This window comes from Rissa tridactyla, chromosome 1 (assembly GCF_028500815.1).
Source record: "Rissa tridactyla isolate bRisTri1 chromosome 1, bRisTri1.patW.cur.20221130, whole genome shotgun sequence".
Taxonomy (NCBI): Eukaryota; Metazoa; Chordata; class Aves; order Charadriiformes; family Laridae; genus Rissa; species Rissa tridactyla.
The window spans coordinates 214,593,567-214,616,186 of record NC_071466.1 but is presented as its reverse complement, the minus strand read 5'-3'; the positions used below and the strand labels follow the sequence as shown (position 1 = coordinate 214,616,186).

Sequence of the window (22,620 nt, the reverse complement as noted above, 5' to 3'; positions counted from 1 at the left end):
ATGGGATCTCAAGCATATCTCCCTTTTGAGGGTCAAAATCCTCTTTGAAGCAGAAAGGTACATTTGTTTGGAGAAGGGCCACGGAAGTAAAAAGCTTGTCTGTGTTAAATGTCATTTTTGAGATGGAAAAGCTTTCATGGAGAAAAAGCCTTTGTGTTGTACCTCTCTGGCAAATGGTCAGGGTCTGGATATTTGATCTCTCTCGTGTATTTGCTAAAGAGAGGCATCAAAATTTACCGAAGCAGCCTTGGATTTCACAGCCACAAAAGGAAAAAAAAAAGACCCTGATGCCTTTCTCTGGTTCCAGTGCTGGAGTTGCCTCAGCCAGCAGGGAATTACTTAGGATTTGGCATATGCTCCTCTTCAAAACTCCAATTAATTTACATAATTTCTAAGAATAGGTTCCACAGAAGTGAACGCAAAGCTTTTAATTAGTATTAGGCTCAAAGTGATACACTGGATAATGAACTGCTCTCTCCTCCCTTTATTCACGTTGACAGGAAAGATGCCTCTTTAATAAAAGCAGCTACAAGGAGAGGACTGAAGGGGTGAGACTTTCCCCTGGTCCCCACCAGGTTTCGCAGCCGAGCAAAAGAAATGCCTGAAATTATTATGGATGGCAGAATTCGACCGTTTACCGTTATTTCACAGCGTTCAAAGCCATCTACGAGGATGTCACCAGCCATTATTTTCTAGCAGCTACTCTGAGTGAGTTTTCTTTGAAATGGAGATGAATAGGCACAATATTTTTGACCAGCTGGAGCATTTTATAGCCTCGTGTGTGGTGAAGCTTTACTCCTACTGGCAGTCAATGCTTCCCAGGAGCAGCCCCACTGACCACAGGGATTTGCACCAGCAGATCACCTGTCCTGGGGTTCACAATCCCTGAGCAGGCAATGGAAATACCCTCTGACTGCTGGAGAGCAGCTAAGTAAGCTGGATAGACAACCCAGAGGATGCAGAAGAGAAGACTGAGAGGGGATCTCATCAATGCTTATAAATACCTAAAAGGTGGGTGTCAGGAGGATGAGGCCAGGTTCTTTTCAGTGGTGCCCAGGGACAGGACAAGGGGCAGCGGGCACAAACTGGAACACGGGAAATTTCATCTCAACATGAGGAGGAACTTCTTTGCTGTGAGGGTGGCAGAGCCCTGGAACAGGCTGCCCAGAGAGGTGGTGAAGTCTCCGTCTCTGGAGACATTCCAAACCCGCCTGGATGTGCTCTGGTCCAACCTGCTCTGGGTGACCTGCTTTGTCAGGGGGTTGGACTAGATGATCTCCAAAGGCTTCTTCCAACCCCTGCCATTCTGTGATTCTGTGTCCCTTACAGCAAAGTGAAAAATCACGCCACGGAAACTACAATGAATTAATGTGGTACAAGCACCAGAGTCGCTCATTCAAAGGGTCACAATCTCTCACATGATGGATTACAGCCTGCGATGGCACTGACGGGTAATGAACGGAAAACTGCACAACCCTCCACTGAACGTCTGTCACTTACAGCCCAAACCCACTGGCAAAAGCCAGGGCTGCCACGGCTCTTGCTACAGACGCCAAGAAGCAATTAAACTCAGCCCCACGCTCACAGTTTTAGAGCAGTATGCACTTGCAAATTTGCCGGTGCACGCAGGCTGCAACCCTCTGGGCCACCTGAAAGCCGGCCCCACTTTGATATGCATCTGCATCATCGTCTCCATCTTCATACAGCGTCCATTTCTGCAACCCTTCTGCACAAATACCGATGGCCTTTGCAACAGCTCCCTGCAATTAGCATCACCTGCAGGGCTGGAAGCTGGAATGTCTGAAGGCCAAATAACAAGCCATCAGTGGTGCTGGGAGGAGAACCAGGCTCCTAATTCCCAAACCTCGTCTTCAGGTACTAAGAGAGTTGCGTCATTTTCTCCTTCATAGCTAACGAGCCACTCGCAGTGCACATTTCAAAAATGTTGGGTGACTTGGGAGCATAAATGTCATTCCAGAAGAGATCCACAAACAGATTTACAAAAGTATTCAGACTCTTGAGGATGCGGACAGGCTTTAGGGAAGCACCTGTGTGGGTGACATGCTAAAGTCCTAATAATCAAGTCACTAAGTATTGGCTTTAGGTCTTGAACTCAAAAAGATATACTTCAAAATCATCAAAGTCATTTGCCCTTTCTGGAACCTCGATAAATCTGGTTTCTGAGTATTTCCACTTGACAAATGTAATTTAAGCGTACATAAACTCAAATTTGTCCATGTCACAGCAGCTTTCTGACCACCGAAGGGTGGAGCTCAGGTAATTTTACAGTGCACCGGGTAGCGCAGATAGAGCAGGGGGACTTGGCTAAGCTGCTATGTCCGTGACGTTCAGGGAAGACGTACTATGTACTACAGGCTGGTTGTTCTAGCTGTGTCCACAAACCCAAGGAAGGGCATCGCCTTCAGACTACGAGATGCTCATTTTTAGCCCATTCTGCTCAAGAGAGAACACTGGAGTAATCTCATTTTAAACCCAGCAGCTTACACCGTGTATAGATAAAAGGAAAAAGCTCTAATTTGAACTCTAATTGTCAAATACCCTAAAACTCAGGACTCTCTTGGTCCAGGACAGCCAGATTAACACCAATTATAAGACTGTAACTTCGTGCAAAATTCAGAACTACGTCCGAATGCTGAAAAGCTGCAAAGTTGAGAGGCTGATTAGAAACACTGAGCACTTAATAAATGATTGACCTGAGCCTCCTTTAATCCCCACCAACTGTAACAGTGTGAAATGCTACTGCCTTCAGTCACATCTCTCCCAGTTTACCCTACTAAAAGACACAGAAGCGGGCCCCATCTGGTATGATTGGAAACATATTATTTGATTCAGTTTTTGTTTTCAAAGAAATCACTTCCCCCAGTGTTTTCTCTAATTCTCCAAGAAACTGGCTGCTTCTAATAGCCTAATTTTAATCACAAAGCTCATGTGTGGTAACCAGTCACAAACACAGTAATAGCAGTGGTTAAACTGCCTCTACAGGAATCTGGCATTTGTTTTTTAATTGAGAAAAAGAAATAAATAAAGAAACCCTCCCAAATGCAATCCTCTGCATTATTTGCAGATGAATCAGTCTTGTTTGCGATTCACCAACTTCCTTTGCTAAACACGGAGCAATTTTCCCTAAAAACACACTCTCCGCAGGGAGACAAAAATCCTCCGGTAAGACACAACACAAGCAAATTGTCCCTTGGCTTGACAAGTGCAGACACGGGAAGACCAAAATGTAGAGGTGTAGGGTGGGATGAAGGGGAAAGGGTGCTGGGAAGGGAGGCTTTAGAGACACCATGACCCTGAAGTAATGAGCACGAGAGCCGGCTACAAACCGCACCTACCGAAGAGCCCCTTAAAAACTGCAGATGCTTCTGCCTCGGATCGCATTTAGCCCTACAGATTTTTTAAGCTCCTCTTGTTGAATAAAAAATAGTTACCATAGAAACAGCAACGTTGCAGAGTAGCCAGTCTAAATCCAAATACACCTTCTCCGTATGGCTCGGCCCGCCGCAGATGGCATTAGGGCAAAGATCCCCTCCTACGCAGCGCCTGCTTTGACGTGCCTGGGCGGTGGAAGGACGGGCGGCAGAGGTAAAAGAGACAGATACGCACCCACACAGGGGTTTTTTGCGTTTGTTTGTTGTGGGATTTTTTTTTTTTTTTTTTAACGTCTTACAGCATTCAAGACTGCCATCCCACTCCACGAGCATTTGCCAACGAATCCTGGTTGTGTCACACGCATGGGTCCCGTTTCACAGGTGGGAAAGTCGAGTGGAAAGATGAAAACACCAACTTGGGTGCTCAAAGTGAAACAACCAGTCTCCATTTTTATACCCCTAAATAAGCACCTTGGCCATGAAGAGGGACTGAGTCCTCACAGGCATTTGTTTGGATCAAGTCTGCCCTCAGTACTCACTGCTGAGAAATCAATGGGAATTTGTTAGAGGATCAGAACAAATTCAGTCTACACTGAAAAACAGCTATGGGCCAGAGCTGGCCTTCATTTTCTTTGGGAAAATTCATCCACCTTCAGACGCATGACTTTTAGATATCACCCACCCCTGACATGGGAGCAGACTCTGGCTGTAGGCGCACATCAGCCCCTCTCAGGGGAAAACATTGCCATGCCCAAGGATGCGGGAGGCAAGAGCTCATGTCGTCATGCACAAACTCCCCCACACTGAGCCTGGATGCAGTAAGTAAGCTGGATCAGGCCCTTTTGCTAACCTCTCATCATCCTGAGACACCCCGGCATGTAACGAAGAAAGAAAACCACACGTGCTAAACATACAGCCAGAGGGACAAGGAAGGCTGAGGGACCTGGTTCCCACTCAGCCTGTCTGCTTTGCTTGAACTGTCTCCGTCATTCCTCTTCCAACCCTAACTTTCATACGGTGCTGCCAAGCAGATCCTCAGGGCACCTCAGACAAGGCTTGGCTTCATTCACCTCCTTGGATTGCTCTCCCCACCCACTTCCTTGCCAAGACCACAGTCAGGAGGGAGCTGTAGAGAGGTTAAAAATGTTCCCTGGTCCACAGAGGTACCACCGGACTCCATCTCACCTGAGTGGCACCTTTGATATTGGAGACATCCTTGTGCCCAAGATGGTGAAGGTAGCTACGTTTGTAAGGACCTTAGCGGTATACTCCTAATGATGGTTATTAGGTCTTTGAAAGATAAATGGCTTTAACGAGCTGAGACAGGAGCGGGTCAAAAGGCAGACAAACAACAGAGGGATCAGGACACCATGGACGTCTCCCAGCCCAGCAAATAGCAGTCAGAGAGAAGGTCTGGCGAGTGCTACGGACGGGGAAGAACAGATGGAGTATAAATAATCTGGCAGCCTGCAAACAACATGGCGACTCGCGGGTTATTAAAGCACAGCGTGCGCAACGAGGGCCAGCCAAGCCATCAGCGCATGAAGGGGCTGGGGACTGCTTATGTTGGGATTTGGCTTCCAAGTGAAACCAAAAGCATGTCTGTTGTAAGCTACTGCATCAACACGTGCCCATCTACTAGGGGGGGCTGAAGACAGAAACACCCTGCTGGAATTCAGGCCTACTCATCCACTTGGGTCAGGATTGCCTCTGAGCAGAAAGTAACCCTTGGGTTTCTACATCTTACACTTAACTCCTCCAGAATACCAAATAATGGAAGAAAGCACCCTAAAACACCCAAAGGGTTTATTAAATTTTGAGAGATGTTGTCCTCCTTTTTAAAAATAATCAAAGTCTTGAAGAAATAGTCCACCTTACTCTTATAATTAAAATGCACAATTTGTCTAACAGAAAAGTTGTATTTTAGAGGGGTGGAAGGAGTCCTGTTTAATATTTGTCTTCACACTTTTGAGTGTAGAACTAGAACCACCACTCCATCGTGAATTTCTGGGGGCAGCTCTTGCCTGGATGATGGGTGGTCCCTCCATCACTCTCCTTAGGAGACATTTGTCCCAAATGATTCCCTCCATGTCATTAGTCTTACCATTAATTAAGACCATTACCAATCACAGGAAACATCCAAAAGCTCCAGTTAGAAATAGGGACACACTGGGCTGGGCACAGCGCAGAGCTTTTTTTGCTAGAGAGAGAACAATTTCGAGCTGGAAAAAAACAATGACAACTTTAGGAAAGAAGGACTAGAGGGTGGAGACAAGAGGAATGGGACCAAAGACTATAATTTAGGAATTGCCACCTGTCTTAGATAACACCTCTCCCTTCTAAGCGTCTGTGCTCTTCAAACAGTTTAACAGTTTGGGTTAGAGATGTGGCTAGTGACAGCTCGATCCAAGCTAGTCATCAGGACCCACTTTATAGCAATTGGAGGGAAATGGGAATAGGATGCTCATACGCAACATCTATGGAAAGATGATGAGCACCCCAAATCCCGGGTAGGATTTAGTTGCCCAAACAGAGCTGTCTGGGGTGAGCTGAACGACACCTGAGGATCCACAACATCCATTGGGGTCTCCATGGCATGAGACCCACAGATATGGCACAGGAGACCAGAGGAAGCACAATGGGATGTCAGAGAAGATCCCCAGGATGCTATCTGCCTCTCTCTAGGAAACTAAATCCCATGATCTGTGTCCAGCACCCATCTCACCCACGCTACAGGGATTTAACTCTAAAAAAATGGATTGATTCATAAACATAAGGGCTAGAAGGTGCTGTGTTTGGAGTTTGGCTTCCTGATGCAAGGCTCTCTCTTAGAGAGTACCATCAATGCCATCACTGAAGCAAACCACTGATATTGTCACACTTAACCTGGAATCAGGCCCCACTAACAGTCCAACCACCCTTATTCATACACAAAGCCCTAGCCATTTCCTCAGATGTCCTCTGAAGCCTGAGACATCATTTATGACCGATACCTGTCCAAGCGTGGGGGATCCCTACAGCACCCTGAAATCAGAACAGAAACAGCAAAGGACACATCTCCTTGGGTTGTGGCCTTTTGGAACAATTTGTGATGCTAAACTATTCAAACACCCTTGAAAATCCTGTCTGTATTTAGTTTTCTTTAAGGATCAACATGTTTTCTGAAAAGAACAGAATGACAAAATAGCGGGTGCGTTGCAAAAAGCTTTTGTGAAGAAAAAACTTATTCCAGGAGGTGCAGTTTGCAAAACACTATGTTTAGTAACTATATAATAGCAGCATTTTCTGGCAGTTGAACATCACGCTCCTTCTCAAAGGATCCTAAAGCATTTTACAAACACTTTCAACATATGGCCAAGTGTAAAATGGCACCAGGAAAAAAAAAAGAAAAAAAGAAAAAAAAAGATCTGTTTGCAGCCTTCCCGCTGATTTTTTGCCACGAGCTCGTGTGGTATGGTGGCCTCTCCTTGGATGCCAGGAGGGCATCAGAGCGCTGCTTTTGCAAAGGATTTTCAGATCTGCCACCACACATGAGTTCAGCTCCGCCACATTGGTGAGCATTGATAATTCAGGCTCAAATCCACGGCATACAAGGTCTCGGGCAGAAACCAACCCTATTACACCAAGCCCAAAGAGGATCACCACCAACAGCAATGATGGGCTGATAGACCCATCGGAGGAGCCACTTCTCCCATCACAAACGCGGATCTGCTTTCCTGTCACCACCACCTGAGGCCAGTTTCATGGCGCATTGGTGACCCTGCCCACAGTCGTACATGGCTCAAGGGACAGCAGTGATTTACGTCGTAATCCACCCAAACATGCCCACGTTCACCCTGGGGACCACTCACGTCTGTGAAGCAAGCACACACTTAACGCTCTCCTCACTGATGGATTTCTGTAGGGAAACGTGGAAAAAGCAGAACATAATTGCTCGGTGTGCAGTTTACCATGTCCGCCAAAGTAAACACTTCCAGCTTTCCAGAAGATCTTTAACAGTTGCCAGCTGTCAAACCCTGTGTTTTATATCTCATCTAACACATGACAGTTACAGTAGCACGGAGCCCCAGACACCATGTAGAGGCATTACTTTTTTGCTGGTTTGGAGCGGGGGGGTGGAGGGTGGTGAAAAGAGACACCTTTGTATTCAAACACTTTTTGCTGGGATCTGGGATTCTCCTTGAAGGCCCCACAAACAAATATTGGCCTGTCCTGTAAGATCAGACAAGCATACTCTCATATAGTCTCCTAAAGTCTTTCTTTAAGTCGTGTTTAAGTCATTTGTAGAAGACGACATGCTTACAGGCTCTCGTATTTTCCTCCTTAATTAAAAGGCACAAGACGGGGTTGATTCCCCCTAAATGAGCAGAATAAGGTGATGCCCACACACAAACCATTTATGCAGCCTCCTGCCTTCCCCAGCATCAGAACCAGGGGCTTAGGTAACAGCAGGCACTGAATTCAGCTCCCCTTGTGCTCAGCTTCCACATTACAAATAAAGCAGCCCTATTGACCTAATCCTGCCTTTTTGTCACATTTGGCCCCAAAGTAACTCTCCTCTTGGGCCAATCAAGCATTCCAATGTTTTACATTGTCTTCTAAGAGGAACACCCTTCCAAGCTCCAACCGCATGGCACAGCAAGTAGGATTTGCTGAATTTAAATTTATTACCCTCATGCAATAATTAAAATAAGCGGGTGTAAGTCTGGCATGCTGAGATGAGGCAGCAAAACAGCTGTTAGTTATAAACTTTTAAAAAGAAAGGATGTTTTATGAGCCTCATCAGAGACATTCTTCACTCTTTCATATAGACAGGAATAAAATTTACACATTAGGCATTCCCTATTGTGATTTAATCCCTGCCCCACACAATGCATTTTTGATCTTGAAACGGCAAATGCAAACTTGAATAGAGTTGGCGGGTTGAAGTGTTGTATGAAATGAATGGCAGAGAATCAAAACCCTTCGCACGCCACTCCCATCCCAACACGGGGCTTCTCAAACCCACGTTTGTGCCGAAAGCCAACGCACAGATCTCCCCACTTCTCCCAGCCCCGCAGAGCTTTCGCACTGCAAGCAAATGAGCCACTGCCTGGGCCATTAGCAAAGCGCTCCCAAATTAATGTTGCTAATTTAAGTGCATCTCAGCTGGGCAAGGAGCCTGGATTCCTCACGGGAAGCTGCCAGCATCAGAAAAGGTGATGGTGGCAGCCAGGGATGGGGCATGGTATGTGCCTTCTTCCAATTGTGTGGGTGTTTTGGGGTGTCCCAGTGCAATGTTGCTTATGGGCAGGGAAGGAACCCAGGGGGTCCTCAAGCTGGATGAGCCAGAAACCGTGGTGGAGAGGGCATCGTGGTCCACCAGGTCCCCAGGCAGGAGGTGACACCAAAGACGGCACTGGAGACAAGACACACACCTCCCTGAGCACCCTCTTGCACCCGCAGCCACACTGCCCATCGCACCGCAGCCAGGATGTAACTGTTAGAAACCAGACGGGCACAGCTAGAAACGAGGATTATCTGGAGCCATCATGATTAATAGCAGTGCAGATTCGGACGGGAAATTAAAGGTGGTGCCTCGGGGCTGAAGAACATCTCTAACTATTACAAACCAGAGAGAGAAGGGAAAAAGGATGTGGGAGCAAAATTATCTCCCACTTCCACTACAGGTCCCTAAAGGAGGCTTTTCTGCCTTGTGGCTCATGATCAAATGAAAGTTTTGGTGCAAGGCTCACAGAAAGCTGGCTAGTTGATGGCAACTTTCATATTCGTAGCCCTGTGTTTTCACGGTTGTATACGATGCCTTTGCACGGATCTAAAAGAATAAGACGTATTAAAAATAATGTTGGAGAAATCAGTGCTGATCACTCCCAGCCCCCAGCAAACACTGACTGCAAGAAATCAGTTCTCCGAATGGAAAGTCCACACATAAAACTGCATTTTGTACAAACATCTCACTTGTGACCTTTCACGGTGATGTATTAGAGCAACGGCCTTTCCTGCAAAAGTTTAACATAAGCCACTAAACACTGCATGATATTTATTCACTGTGAGTTCTGTAAGCGAAGGAAAAATGTGTATCTTTTACCTTGAACACTTCCATTGGAAGAGGAAAATTTGCTGCATCATTAAGGGATTTTTCCAGAGCGCATTTCCACTCAGATATAGTCTTCAGAGAATAGATATCTAAAGCGATAAGACACAAAAAAAACCAACAAAACCAAGCGGTGACTGTTTGGGGATCAAACATTTTTGTAAGACTTAAGTTCCAATGCTACAAAAATGGATAGTACAAGTGAAATGAACAGCGTGTATATTCTAAACTGTACAGCGTGGATAAATTCAACACAAAAGCAACTAGCAGGGGCACATTGGAGGAAGATTGCGTTTTATATCCTGGAGTCAAACCCAGAAAAATACACGTCCTTCATTTTCTGCTGAAGAAAAGAGAATAGTACTATCTCATTCCTTGAAAATAACAAACTCTCCTTTGATTTTCAATTCTCAAAATACCTGATGTTTTCCAGTCTGAGAAGCCTCAGGTCTTCAGGCAATATTAGTTAAACTTGAACAAAGGCAGAAATATCTTTACCAAGGCTTCTGTTCATTGGAAAAAGTCTTTTTTTTAATTATTATTATTTTTTATTGCAAGGTTGTTTTGGTGGGGTTTTTTTGCGGTGGGTGAGGGCAGGTGTGGGAAGGAATATTTCAGGTAGATCTCTACCCAGACTCATTTGTTGGTACCACACTCAAACCAGATTATCACACCAGTTCAAAGACTTACACTTACGAATTTTCATCATTATACTTTTAGGCAACATCTTTCTGCAGATTCACATTGCTTTCATAGAGTTTCTTCAAATAGGCTTAATATTATTAAATCATTAGACTAACAAGCCCTTTATGGTTCAGTGCAATGAAATGCCTATGAATTATCAAAGGAAACAATGTAGGAAACAATACCATGATGAAGAGCATTATATTAGATTTACTTCTGCCCTAGAAAACATATTGTTATCCTGCACATAACAAGTTATTCCAGAGCATTCATATCAAGGTTTCAAAGAGACAAGATAGGCAGATAGATTGCGACAATTATTAAAATGGAAATGAACATTTACTCAATAATAAACCTGAACCTTGATACGGCGTGAACAGTGCAAAGCTTTTCTTTTCTCAGTTTGGCTTCCAGCACTTTGATCACAGTTTAATTTGGCCCAATTTGCATTTAAATTCTGTACATCTAATAACCGTAGATATTTACTAGCTAGCAAAGATTTACCGCTGTATCTTACAATTCTGAAGGAGGGAATAAAAAAATATGTATTAAAAAAAAGGAATTGGCAAGCACTGTTTTCACCCAGCACTGACAGTACAAGGGAATTTTATGCTCTGATCTCAACAGATTTAAGACCTTATCAAAATAGGATTTGCAGAATCGCTCACTGGAAGTGGATGTATTTATACTTCCACTATATCAAACCTCGCTACTTCAGAACCGACACCAAGGATACACATATGAATTTAAACACACTTAAAGGGAAATGTTAACCTTTCAGGGCAGTATTTTTAATTCCTCAAGCGTCTGGTTATTAATGGGAATATGCATTTCAAGTCTTTGTTTACAGCATGTGCAGCGGTCACAAGTATTAAGGAGTGCACTCTTTAACTAATTGTTCATTATTTTATAGTCTTGCTGCTCCCGTTCTCCCTCACTTGCAGCAGCTCTGATCGGCTCGAAGCGCAGGGAGGAAAACCACTCACCTTGTTTCTTCTTTTTTGGTTTAAATGAGGCCAAACAGGGAAACACTCAACACAAGATGATTTTTCCCCAAGCTGCAGCCAGCCTGTTGTTTCAACTAACAAAAAGCCTGAGTTTCGGAAAACCCTGATGGATGCTCCCCGCACAGAGCAGGCTGAAAACAGACCCTTGTTTTCTACCGTGATGGCAGTGAAGCACAGGAAAGAAGAAGAAAGTGACATTTTGGGCAACTTTGCCCGAAATGAGTGAAAAGAAGCAGCAACTTCTTTGGGCAGCGTCAACAAACTTCGAGAGCTAAAGACAACTCCAATGGTTTCAATAACCAGCAAGCAATATCATATGCGCATTTAATTAGCGGCAGCTAGCTTACGCTGGCAAGTGTACGGACACTAAATTGCACAGTTAAAAGAGCATAAAGCATTTCATTTAACTGACAGGGTTGCAGGTAATTGAACCAAGTGTACTGTGTCAATTTGTATTTAGGTTAACAAGGAGTGAGCAATTAAAATGACTGCCAATTTGTCTTTAAATAGAAAGTAACATAAAATGAGAAGACCTCTTCCTGCATAAGCAGCCGAGGCAAGACCATCAGTGTCTCTGTGTCAAGTAGCCTGCGCTAATTTGCACTAGCAAGGAGGCTTATTTTGGATTCAGATATACATTTGAGGGGACAAACTTGCTACGACCCCTTTACCTCAGTTAAAAGGGCTCGCAAGACATACAAAGCCCCTGAAAGTTGCCATTTGGAGAAGACAGCCAGGATGTTATTTCCAAAGGACCCTCTTGCGCACTCTTCTACATTAAGTGGGTGTTTGGATGTGGATGGCTCAGAATGCTATAGATGTTCAGATACTCAGGATCTCCTTTATGTGAGATGCTCTGCATCTTGAACAACTGACCTCAAACTGCTCTGCATGGTGGAACCCAACCTGGCAAGGTCCCAGAGGTGGATCAACACAGAAAAATCACAGCCCAGACACAAAGGGAAACAAAGCTGAAGGTGCATATGCAGCACCCAAGTCAATACTAAGCATATTCCATTTAAATTCCATTCCATTTAAATTGAATAAATTCGTCCATTTAATCACAATGTTAGGTGGACATCAAACGGCCAATGTTAGGTGGACATCAAATGGCTAATATAGTCCACTATGTCAGAAGTGGAACAACCAGCATTCCTGCCTCCAGAAACTCATCAGATTCCCATTTCTGACTGGCTCCTCCTCGAAGTGCAGAGCCTGACAACTGGGTAGACCAGAAGGAGGGACCAAAGAAAGATCCCTGGGGACAGTGTTCAGCACAGGACTTGTGAGAAAATGGAAGGGTTCAGACCCAAAAGGTCTTTTCTCAGCAAACTCCTACAAGACCCAAACTTTAGGAGACGTAAAGTGACAACCGCCTACTGAAGTCAATGGAAGTCAGGAAGAAGAGCTGGGCATTGAATTCATTAATAACAATGGTCACTAAAACGGGAATGACCAGAGAAATGCCAAGGAGAGGAAACAGATTATCAGATGAAGACAGATAAGAACAAGAGAACGAAATTTTAAAAGCAGATAAATCAAGGAGAGGGGAGAAGGAACATAAACAACTTCAGCAAATGAAGAGTTTAGAGACCAGAAAACTGAGAAAATGAAAAGAAAAAGAAAGGCTTGGGGGGGTGGGGAATCCATAGAGAAGGAAGCATAACTGGATAAAAGAATAGAAAGAGAAAGGAATAAACAAAGGGGAAGCACAAATCTTGTTTGGGCCATTTCTGTATTGATTCACCAAACCTATATAGGCCAAGAGGGTTCAAAGACGGTCAATGAAAAAGTGTTTCTCTGGAACGCAAATACTCTGTAAAATAACTGAGTGAGTGATATTCATGCTCTCCAGCATCCGTACCTAATTTAGAAGTGATGGGGAACATTGATTCCTACCTACCAGTGAAGAAAAACACACGCTTCCAAAAAACATTCAAGACCCCACGTTAGATCCAAGACCCAAACAGACTTGTGAACACAACTGCACGTATTAGGGTAACCACTCTGTCAGGTGTGATGGACAGAAATCACACCAGAAATATCTACCAAAAGGAGGGCTACCGCTCTCCTATCATTTGACATCCATGGGAAAACTTCACCTATGCGCAAGGAAAATGGGACATGGACCTGGACAAGTTGTACACCTGCACAGGAAAAGGTGGGCTAAAAACTGTGCATTAACCAAGAAAGCGCCCCATCTCTCCAGGGAAACAGTAGTCCTGGGGCATCCAGCTTGGAGGTGCAGACAGCTAGCAAATGGTGGCCGTGATCCACAGGACTTGGCAAACACCTTTGTGGCCCCAAGTATAAGCCAGAGCTTTATGAAAAATATAGATGCTGCACACTTTCTGCCCCAGAGAAAACCCTGCATGCAACAGTCTAAGCTGTCACATTCTGGGCTCCCTGGATCAAGAAGGACAGGAAACTGCTGGAGAGGGGACAGCAAAGGGCTACCAAGATGATGAGGGGACTGGAACACCTCTATTATGAAGAAAGGCAGAGGTACTTGGGTCTCTTCAGTCTGGAAAAAAGACAGCTGAGGGGGAATCTTATCAACACTTATAAATGCTTAAAGGGTGAGTGTCAGGAGGATGGGGCCAGGCTCTTTTCAGTGGTGCCTGGCAATGGAACAAGAGGTAACGGGTACAAACTTGAGCATAGGAAGTTCCACCTAACCATGAGAAAGAACTTCTTTACTTTGAGGGTGGCAGAGCACTGGCACAGGCTGCCCAGAGAGGTGGTGGAGTCTCCACCTCTGGAGACATTCCAAACCTGCCTGGACGCGTTCCTGTGCAACCTGCTCTGGGTGACCCTGCTCTGGCAGGGGGGTTGGACTAGATGATCTCCAGAGGTCCCTTCCAACCCCTATCATTCTGTGATTATGTGATTCAACCAGATGCCTAACTGCAAGAGAAGTCAAGTCAACCAGCTTGACTTAACCAACTCAGCTAACTCAATCAGATAAATGCAGAGACAAATGCCCTGACTAGAGAGAAAACAAATAGCCCAGAAACTTTCCCAAAGTTTTGATCAATATTATTGGTGTTGTGGAGATAATTCACCCTCTCAGTACTACCCACTGTAATGGGGTATAGCCTGGATGGACGCACGTCTCCAAAGCCAGCCCCAAACCCTGCCAGTGAGCACTTCTGCAAGCATTTCTCCAGGAGGTTTCAGGAAGCCCTGAGCCCTGCCGTGTGCTGTGGTCCCTCAGCCTTATCTTGCTTGCTAAACCTTAGTAAGGCTTCAATTCTCCTCTACAGTCAGCTTTGTACTCCTTCTTGGTCTGCTCGTTTGATCCTGCTCCTTTTGCCAAACCCAGTCCCACTGTTTGGAGTCTGATTCCAGCTGACCCCTAAACTCTGCTCTTGCCCAGCCTCACTCTTCTGCCTGGCTCCTGTCCCTTGAACTTCTCCTAGCCCTGGATTTCTGACTTCCAGTTTCTGACGTTAGATTGGCTTATCTGCAGTCCCTATCTCGCTCCATCCAAGCTGGTTTGAACACTAAACTCAACTCTAGAGAGCTGCTTCTCCAAGTTGCAGTCTCCTGATGTTGAATCTGGTCTGACTTGCAGACACTTCCCTCCCTTGGAGAAAATGCAGGACAAAATCTGTGGTCTTTTAAATCTGAAAGACCCCATCTACCCTTACTCAAATGAGTATTTTCTTTGCTTCTAGCAATACACATTCCATAACCCCTTGATGGGCAGGTTGACATGAACAGGCAGACAAACCCAGCACCTTCACTGCACCTTCTGACTGGTTACATACAAAGGCAGGTCTCACTTGGCAGATGTACAGCGATGTTACAGCAGAATATGAAAGACCTGTGTTAGAGGCACCAGGAAGGTCCCAAAACACTTTTTTCAGCCTCGGGAAATTTCATGGTGGTCTACTGCTACCCAAGAGAAATGTGTGTGGCCATGGAAAGATAAAGGGGCAAGAGGTCTTTGCTTGAGGGAAAAGAAAATGGAGCCTATTTGCTCCAAAATGCTGAGAGGCGTCACCTAGGACTTGTTTGGGACAGCAGAAGAATGGTTTCTAGTGAGGCCTCCACCAGGAAGACCTGGCCACCGAAACACCACTGAAAAGGGCTGGGCCAGCAGGCACATCCTTGAATTATCCCCATCAGCTCTGCTTCTTGGTGGAAAACTGCACAAAACTACTTTTACTGGACACTGCTTCCTTCCAGGAGTGAGCTAAACTAAACTGAATTTCTTAAATAAATTTAATACAGTTTACCTGACCCGCTTTGAACCCAAATTAGATGGCTCCCACATCCCATCTGTGTTATAGCGAGAAACTACTGTCAAAGCAATGTGAATGCTGGAGAAGAAATGGGTTGCACGAGTATTTCAAAACATCAGTAAATGCGACAAAGCGAGACAGTATTTTTAGGAAGCTCTTTACCTGCAGGTGGGTCCATTCTGTATTTATTCTCTTGACACCAACCGACTGGTCGAAGTCTGCAATCCAAGTAAAACAACCACTGGTCATAGGATTCAGTCTCCTCCAATCCCACATAGCGAAGGCGTAATCTTCCTCCAACATTTTCAACCACACTAACTATCCAGTACTGAAAGGGATTCTGGGAATCCTGCAGCTCTATTAAGGAATCAACTGTAATGAGGTCTACAGGGTTTTTTCCTCGCAGAGGCTGTTTGAATAGAAGCAAAACTCCTTATTTTAAACTTTATTTGAAGACTTCTCAAGGAAACAGATGACAGCAGAAGATTATTTTTGTTTTTCACACCATCATCCAAGCGATCAGCAAACAGTCTGTTCTTCTTCTATTTTACCCAATGTCTTCCAAGTGCAAATTCAGAAGTAAAACAGAAAACAACAGTTGTGCTAATTTCTCAACCGACATCATCAACAACAACAAAAAAGAATAATAAAAGGTGGAACAGCTCATAAGGCACATCCACTTAGGATGCTGCTGAATAACTCAAAGCCCAATTATATTGGAGGATTTCAAACCAAATTCTCATTGATTGCAGCTCATAAGAACCAATCATAGGACTGGACACTGGCATTAAGCTAAGAGGCAACCACTTTGGGCGTCACCCCTCTGTGCACTGATCTTTCCCACCAAAGGCTTTACCTCGTTCCTACTGGCACATAGAGCAAACTACTCCCCACAGCCATGGATGCAGGAGTCTATGGTGGTTATTCCAAAGCCCAAAACCAATGGCAGGTTCCCACCACCTTAAGTGGTCTTGGGATCAAAGCCCAAGGCACACAGGAGTTGCTGGGTCAAGCCACCATGCCCAAGAAATGCCAGTGACTGAGGTTATTTGCTTACACAATGCATTTTTGGTGATCCCAGTTTTGCAGCTATTTACACATGTGCTTAACTTTACACCTGCAAAGCTGCCAACCGCAGACATTAAAAAACCATGAGATGCTTTGCAGAACGACACCGTTGGGGCTCAGTGTTTTTGTGTTGTGATTGTGAGCATCTCTGTGTTGTCAAACTTTTCTCCACTAACACAACAGTTAGATTTCTTTTTTTTTATTAAAGGCAACTTCCAATACTTATGCAACTTCTCGATTGCAAGGCTTTAAGAGCAGCACTAAAAAAACACCCCAAAAGGGGAGCACCGGTCCCCAAAGGAGATGCTAAGCACAGGCAAAATATATTAAAAGCAAGGACTTCTTTTTTCCTGTGTTTTTGTCCCACTTCTACTTAAATAATATAAACCTTTCACAGTATTTTTTAAAATATTAATTCTGTAAATCAGAGCCAGCCCAGGATGGTTCTTTCTAGGAGTAGCTAGAAAAAAAGAGGAGAAAGCCTTATTTTTCAAAAAAGTTCCCTTTCCTATTGAATTTTTAAAAGATTCAAATATTTGAAATGCAACTGATTTTCACTACATCTCTCTTAACCCAACAATGCAGGCAACAGAATGAGAATTTGGTAAAAAATGTAATTAAAATTAACTAAAACCTTATCACATGTACAATTTTCACCAGCTCTGGGAATAATAGATACTTCTCAGGACAATATATTTGCCATTATAAGCCACTCCTCTATAGTGTTAGATACGAGCACCTGTATAAACTCTTCAAATATAATTTCATGGCAAAATGCAGTGTCAGAATTTAATAATATAATAGAAATCTACTTTAATGTTGTTCTTTTTTCCTCTCATACAACTGCTTCATTGCAACAAACCATTCTTTAATATGAAATGGTGGTGTAATGATTTAACTTATTATAATAAATCCCTGGCTGTATAACAGCGAATATTGCTCCTCTGATTTGTGTGCTAAATTTTAAGCCAATGGGTTGTCACTTACCCCTGAGAACTGAATGGCTAAGATTAATAATTGGCTCACATGAAATATTAACATTTACCATAACGCAAGAACTCTTTATATGCATAGCTAGCATGTAAAAAGGGGAAAAAAAAAAAAAGTATCACTACATATTGATTTAACAATATAACAACAATCTGCAGCGCTCACGAACAGCAAGTCTCAACAGGGGGTTACATTCATTGCACGACACAGACAGCGCTAAGCGTATATATATTGCATAAAACACCAGAAAAGGGTCAGAAACTGTTTCAGGCCAACGCACTTTTCTGTCTCTGCATTTCTGCCCGGGGCTGCCTCTTTTCTCTGCCTGTGGAAAGGGAATGGAGAGGTCCGCAAAGGCGCTGGCATACCCCAGAGATGGGTGTTGGACACCATCAGCTTTTTGCATACACCACCTGGGAGTGGTCCAGCAACGGGGATGCAGCAGAACTGAGGACGGGCATTATTTCGGGCGTGCAAGGGCTGTTTGGCTAACAGATTGCGGAGAAAAATTAATTAATTCTGTCTGCCAGGCAGCTCGTACTACACGGGCATGTGGAAAAATGGATGCAGCTGTGGCAGGTGGGAGTGACCAGGGACAAAGTGATCAAAAATGGTGCCTGGATGCACAATTGCTTCCAAAAAGCCAACACAAGTGCTTACACAAAGGTAAACCACCTGTATGCCTTTACTCCCAGCCTAACTACAGAGGGGTAGAGAGAATTGTCTCCTGCAGGACAGGCTGTCTCCTCTCCAAATGCCTGCACAGGAGAGCAGGGCAGGTCCTGATGGAGAAGGTGCCCTGCTCCCATGGTTTCAAGGTTACTCTATGGGATTGTTGTCCAAGATCTCAAGGCAAACTGAGGCTGCCCCAGGTGCAAGTCGCCCTGTGAATCTGCGGCACAGACTGGGCTCTCATATGGGTTCATCTGAAAAAAAAAAACCAGCCCCTTCTCTCCTGACTACCAACAACAGAGGCCACCTCACCCAATTTCCCTGCTAAATCTGACTGCTGTGTTTAGGTGGAGGGAATGTCCTTGGGGGAGCTACTTCCATGTGCACCTAAACCTGACAGTGCTCCCCATCAACCTCCTAAACCTTCTCTTCATCCTGTGTCCTGACTTGAAAGCTCAAGTCATCAGTTTGGTGGATCTAATGGAGCACTACAGGGCTGTGTCCTCCTTCCTACGGACTTCCTCAACGCTCTCCTTCACCGCTGTCATGGTTTCAGCTGGGATAGAGTTGACTTTCTTACTAGCAGCTGGTATGGTGCTATGTTTTAGATTTGGGATGAGAATACTGTCAGTAAAACACTGGTGTTGGAACTAGATGATCTTTAAGGTCCCTTCCAACTCCAATCATTCTATGATTCTATGATCTGCGTGCTGCTGGGAAGCGGTGAATGAATTCCTATTTTGCTTTGCTTGTGTGCGCAGCTTTTGCTATACTTATTAAATTGTCTTTATCTCAACGCACAAGTTTTTCCTCACTTTTACTCTTCTGATTCTCTTCCCCATCCCAATCAGGGGAGTGAGCGAGCGGCTGCGTGGTCCTAGTCGTTGGTTGGGGTTAAACCACGACCCAACTCGAGTACCCAACTTTCTAAGTATCTCCCAGCTTAATGGCAAAACAAACTACCCATCAGTGGGTCAGAAGCAGAGCCAGCAGAGGCAAGGCAACGCTGCGACCAGCTTTTGGCCAGCGCTGGATCAGCCTCCGTTGCCGGCACACAGACGCTGCAAGCACACAGCCCTGCACACCGGGAGCGCAAACACTGCAGCATGCACACCGCGACGCCGTATGGGATAGAAACTGCAATCTAATACATACGCCTTCCAGTAAATTTGCAGGTGCAGTCCGGGCGCCGGTCAAATCATGGATGAGAAACTCTGTCCAGTCCATGTATTTCTCTTTGATTGCTGGGGAGGGCGAGGAAAGAAAAGAAATGCTTAGCACAGCAGACTGCAATGGACTACCCACACGTATTTTAAAGACATTTCCTTGAGGTTTACCAGCTCTAAAGTTTTGGACAGAATTGCAATCCAGACCAGGAGAAAAGCTGTTTGTTTTTCAGTTCCTTAGGGAACCCATGCCCATGATTACATCCCAAAATATGGGAAGGTGTTTTTCCACTGTAGCCACTGACGGTGATTTACAACAGCGTGGCTTATCATCTCCATCTCTCCCATTCAAAACTGGCCACTGCTTGTGTAACCACTCGTTTCCTGCTTACCACATAGGCTCAGATATGATTTATAAAGTCCCTTTGTACGTTCACTAACAACCTCAGAGGAAAAAAAAAGCAGTGCAAACGTTCAGTTCCTTGACAGGACAAGAGAAACTCCAGGTGCTCGCCCCCACAAAGCACAAGAATCAACCCTGAAAACATCATTCTGGCAGCTACCAAGTCAATACACTTGCAAGAAGAAAGACTTAAAGGATTTATCAAAAAACTTCTATTTCATTTTTGAACAAAATTAATAATTTTTGAGTAAAACACTGTAAGCCTGTGTTACTTCAGGGATCCATATCTACATAGTTTCATGAGATTTGATCTGAAATGTATAAATGAATCCCAGGGGCAACAAAGTCTGGTTCAATTCTTGTTCAAATCAGTAAAAGTTGGGCACCAAAAGGCAATTCAGCAAAGCGCAGCTTCAGAGATTCAGACGCCTCTTCAAGCACGTTGTGCAATCAGAAACCAGACTTTAATTCCACCTGCCTGTAAATAGGAATTAAATTACATCAGAAACATTTTTCTCTCCCAAAAATCTTACCTATATGTTAGACAACCAACAGTAATACAGTTACGTTGCTAACACAGCAACACCTATAGAAGGGAAAAATCACAAACATTTCAAAATTAAAATGTTTCCTCTGAACAAACAACTGGATACATGGTTTAAAAGACCATTACCCCACAGAGGAGGCTGGGAACGGCTATAATTAACCAGCGTAGCTCCAAAATAATTAAATGACAGCAGCCCTCACGTTTTGCTCAAAGGAAGCAGAGTCCTTTGCTCCACGCTTTAAGGAAATACCACGTTAGTCAACTAAGAGCGAACCGGTCTGAAGCACTTTGCGTTTTCACACACATCAGGGTGGAATTTCTAAATGTTTTAAAAGCTCGTTGACTGTGACTTCACAGCCTTTCCCAGAGACGGCTGTCAGCTACCACGATGCCTTGACCATGCAGAACCTGAGCTGTGGGACCTATGAGAAGGTGTAATCTCAGTGGTTAGAGCAGGAGGACTTCAGACTGCAAATGCAAACAGTAATGTGAGCACAAATATTGCCACTATTACCTCCAGACAAGGAGGAAAAAAAAGCTTCTCAAAATGCATCCTCAAGCCATTTGCTACCAAAGACTCCATTAAAGCAATTCAGAGAGGGAGCACTGGGTTTTCCCAAAGACCGTTTGAATCATAGAATGGTTCGGGTTGGAAGGGACCTTAAGGATCATCTTGTTCGAACCCCCCTGCCATGGGCAGGGATACCTCCCAGCAGACCAGGTTGCTCCAAGCCCCGTCCAACCTGGCCTTGAATGTCTCCAGGGATGCGGCAGCCACAGCTTCTCTGGGCAACCTGGGAGAGTGTCTCAACACCCTCACAGTAAAGACTACTTTCCTAATATCAAATCTGAATCTCCCCTCTTTCAGTTTAAAACTGTTACCCCTTGTCCTGTCTCTACACTTTCTGATCCAGAGTTCCTCCCCACCCCGCCTTTAGGTACTGGAAGGGGGTATAAGGTCTCCCTGGAGCCTTCTCTTCTCCAGGCTGAACAACCCCAACTCTCTCAGCCTGTCCTCACAGCAGAGGGGCTCCAGCCCTCTGATCATCTTCATGGCCCTCTGCTGGACCCGCTCCAACAGGTCCATGTCCTTTTTATGTTGGGCGCTCCAGAGCCGGATGCACATGCTCATGGTCAGGCTTGCTTCCCGCGTGGGTGCTCGGCACACGTGGACTCTGGCCCATACTCAGTTTATACCCTAAATACCTTATGTATTCCATACAGTTGGCCAACGACAAAGACAGAAGCCGTGTCCAGCAGACTGTACATCAGACCTCATTTCTGAGTTGTGCTCCTTCCCCAAAAGCCAGTTCTCTCAATGTCACCTGAACTACACATTCAGTTTATAGATCTAAATGACTTTAAAAGTCCATTTAAATGTATTTAAAATTAGCACAGTTAAAGCGCTGGACTTGAGCCTTTGTAAAATAACACTGAAGGTAGCCTGGAACCACTCTAAGTCTTTTGCAGCACTGATTTTGCATGATTTCCAGGAGATTTATGACCTTTCCATTATTTAAGATGAAGGAATAGCCTGAGAAGAAATGGTTTATATATGACACTTTCTCAACATTTCTGTTGTGTATACCTCATCAGTTCCTGTCCTCCTACATTAGGATAAAGAAAACAAGCTTAAGTTTGGCATCAGCGAGAAGACAGTAGTTGCCGTAATGAATGAGACTGGAGTCCCTCTAGTCGAGACTTCTGCCTCTCGCTGCGAACAGCACTGGGTGCATCGGAGAAAGGTGCAAGTTGAACTTCATTTTGGCTCATACCCACAAAGTTGTCAGCCAGATTTTGAATGCCAGAGCTTCATTACTAAGGAATGACAAATGTGATAAAAAGAACACGGTTGGAACTTTCAAAGCTGGCAGGAGGTGGGGGGGGGGGGGCGAGGGGGGGAATAGTTTTTTCAAAGTTGACAACAGATTTCAGGGGCCTCCATTTCCAGATGCCCGATTTGAGATGTCTCAACGGTGCCCGATTCACAGATCTTGCTGTCTGTCAGTCAGTTCTCCTTCTAATGCCTCTCAAAAAAAAAAAAAAAATCCCTTGTCCTTTTTAAAAGACTTGCACCTCACGGCTTTTTGACACCTAAATAAGACGGGGCCCCTCTCCACGTTCAAATCCAGATTACGGGCTTCCAAAGTCCAGTAGCGCCAAAGTAACATTTGTTTTCAGACTAAACAGACTGAGCTGAAAAAACAAGCCACTCGCCATTTCTGAGTGGTTTCAGAGCCATCCTCCACAAACAAATCTAATATCTGGTGTTTCACTTCATTTTATTCTTCTATTGTGGTGTAGATGAAAGGACTCTGAAAACGTCTGAGAGAGACTAGATTGCACT

At 44.6% G+C, this 22,620-nt stretch overlaps 1 protein-coding gene across 2 annotated transcripts in view; it reads right to left on the bottom strand.

Annotated features, from left to right (window-relative positions):
• The window catches only part of SFMBT2 (Scm like with four mbt domains 2), a 127,367-nt gene that overhangs the window by 52,012 nt on the left and 52,735 nt on the right, over positions 1-22,620 (bottom strand). For both annotated transcript variants that reach the window (XM_054185975.1, XM_054185985.1), the window contains exons 5-7: positions 19,313-19,401; positions 15,590-15,836; positions 9,481-9,578 (exon numbers count right to left, since the gene is read on the bottom strand). In XM_054185975.1, coding sequence (XP_054041950.1) covers positions 9,481-9,578; positions 15,590-15,836; positions 19,313-19,401 — 434 coding nt within the window. The remainder of the gene's footprint in view (positions 1-9,480; positions 9,579-15,589; positions 15,837-19,312; positions 19,402-22,620) is intronic.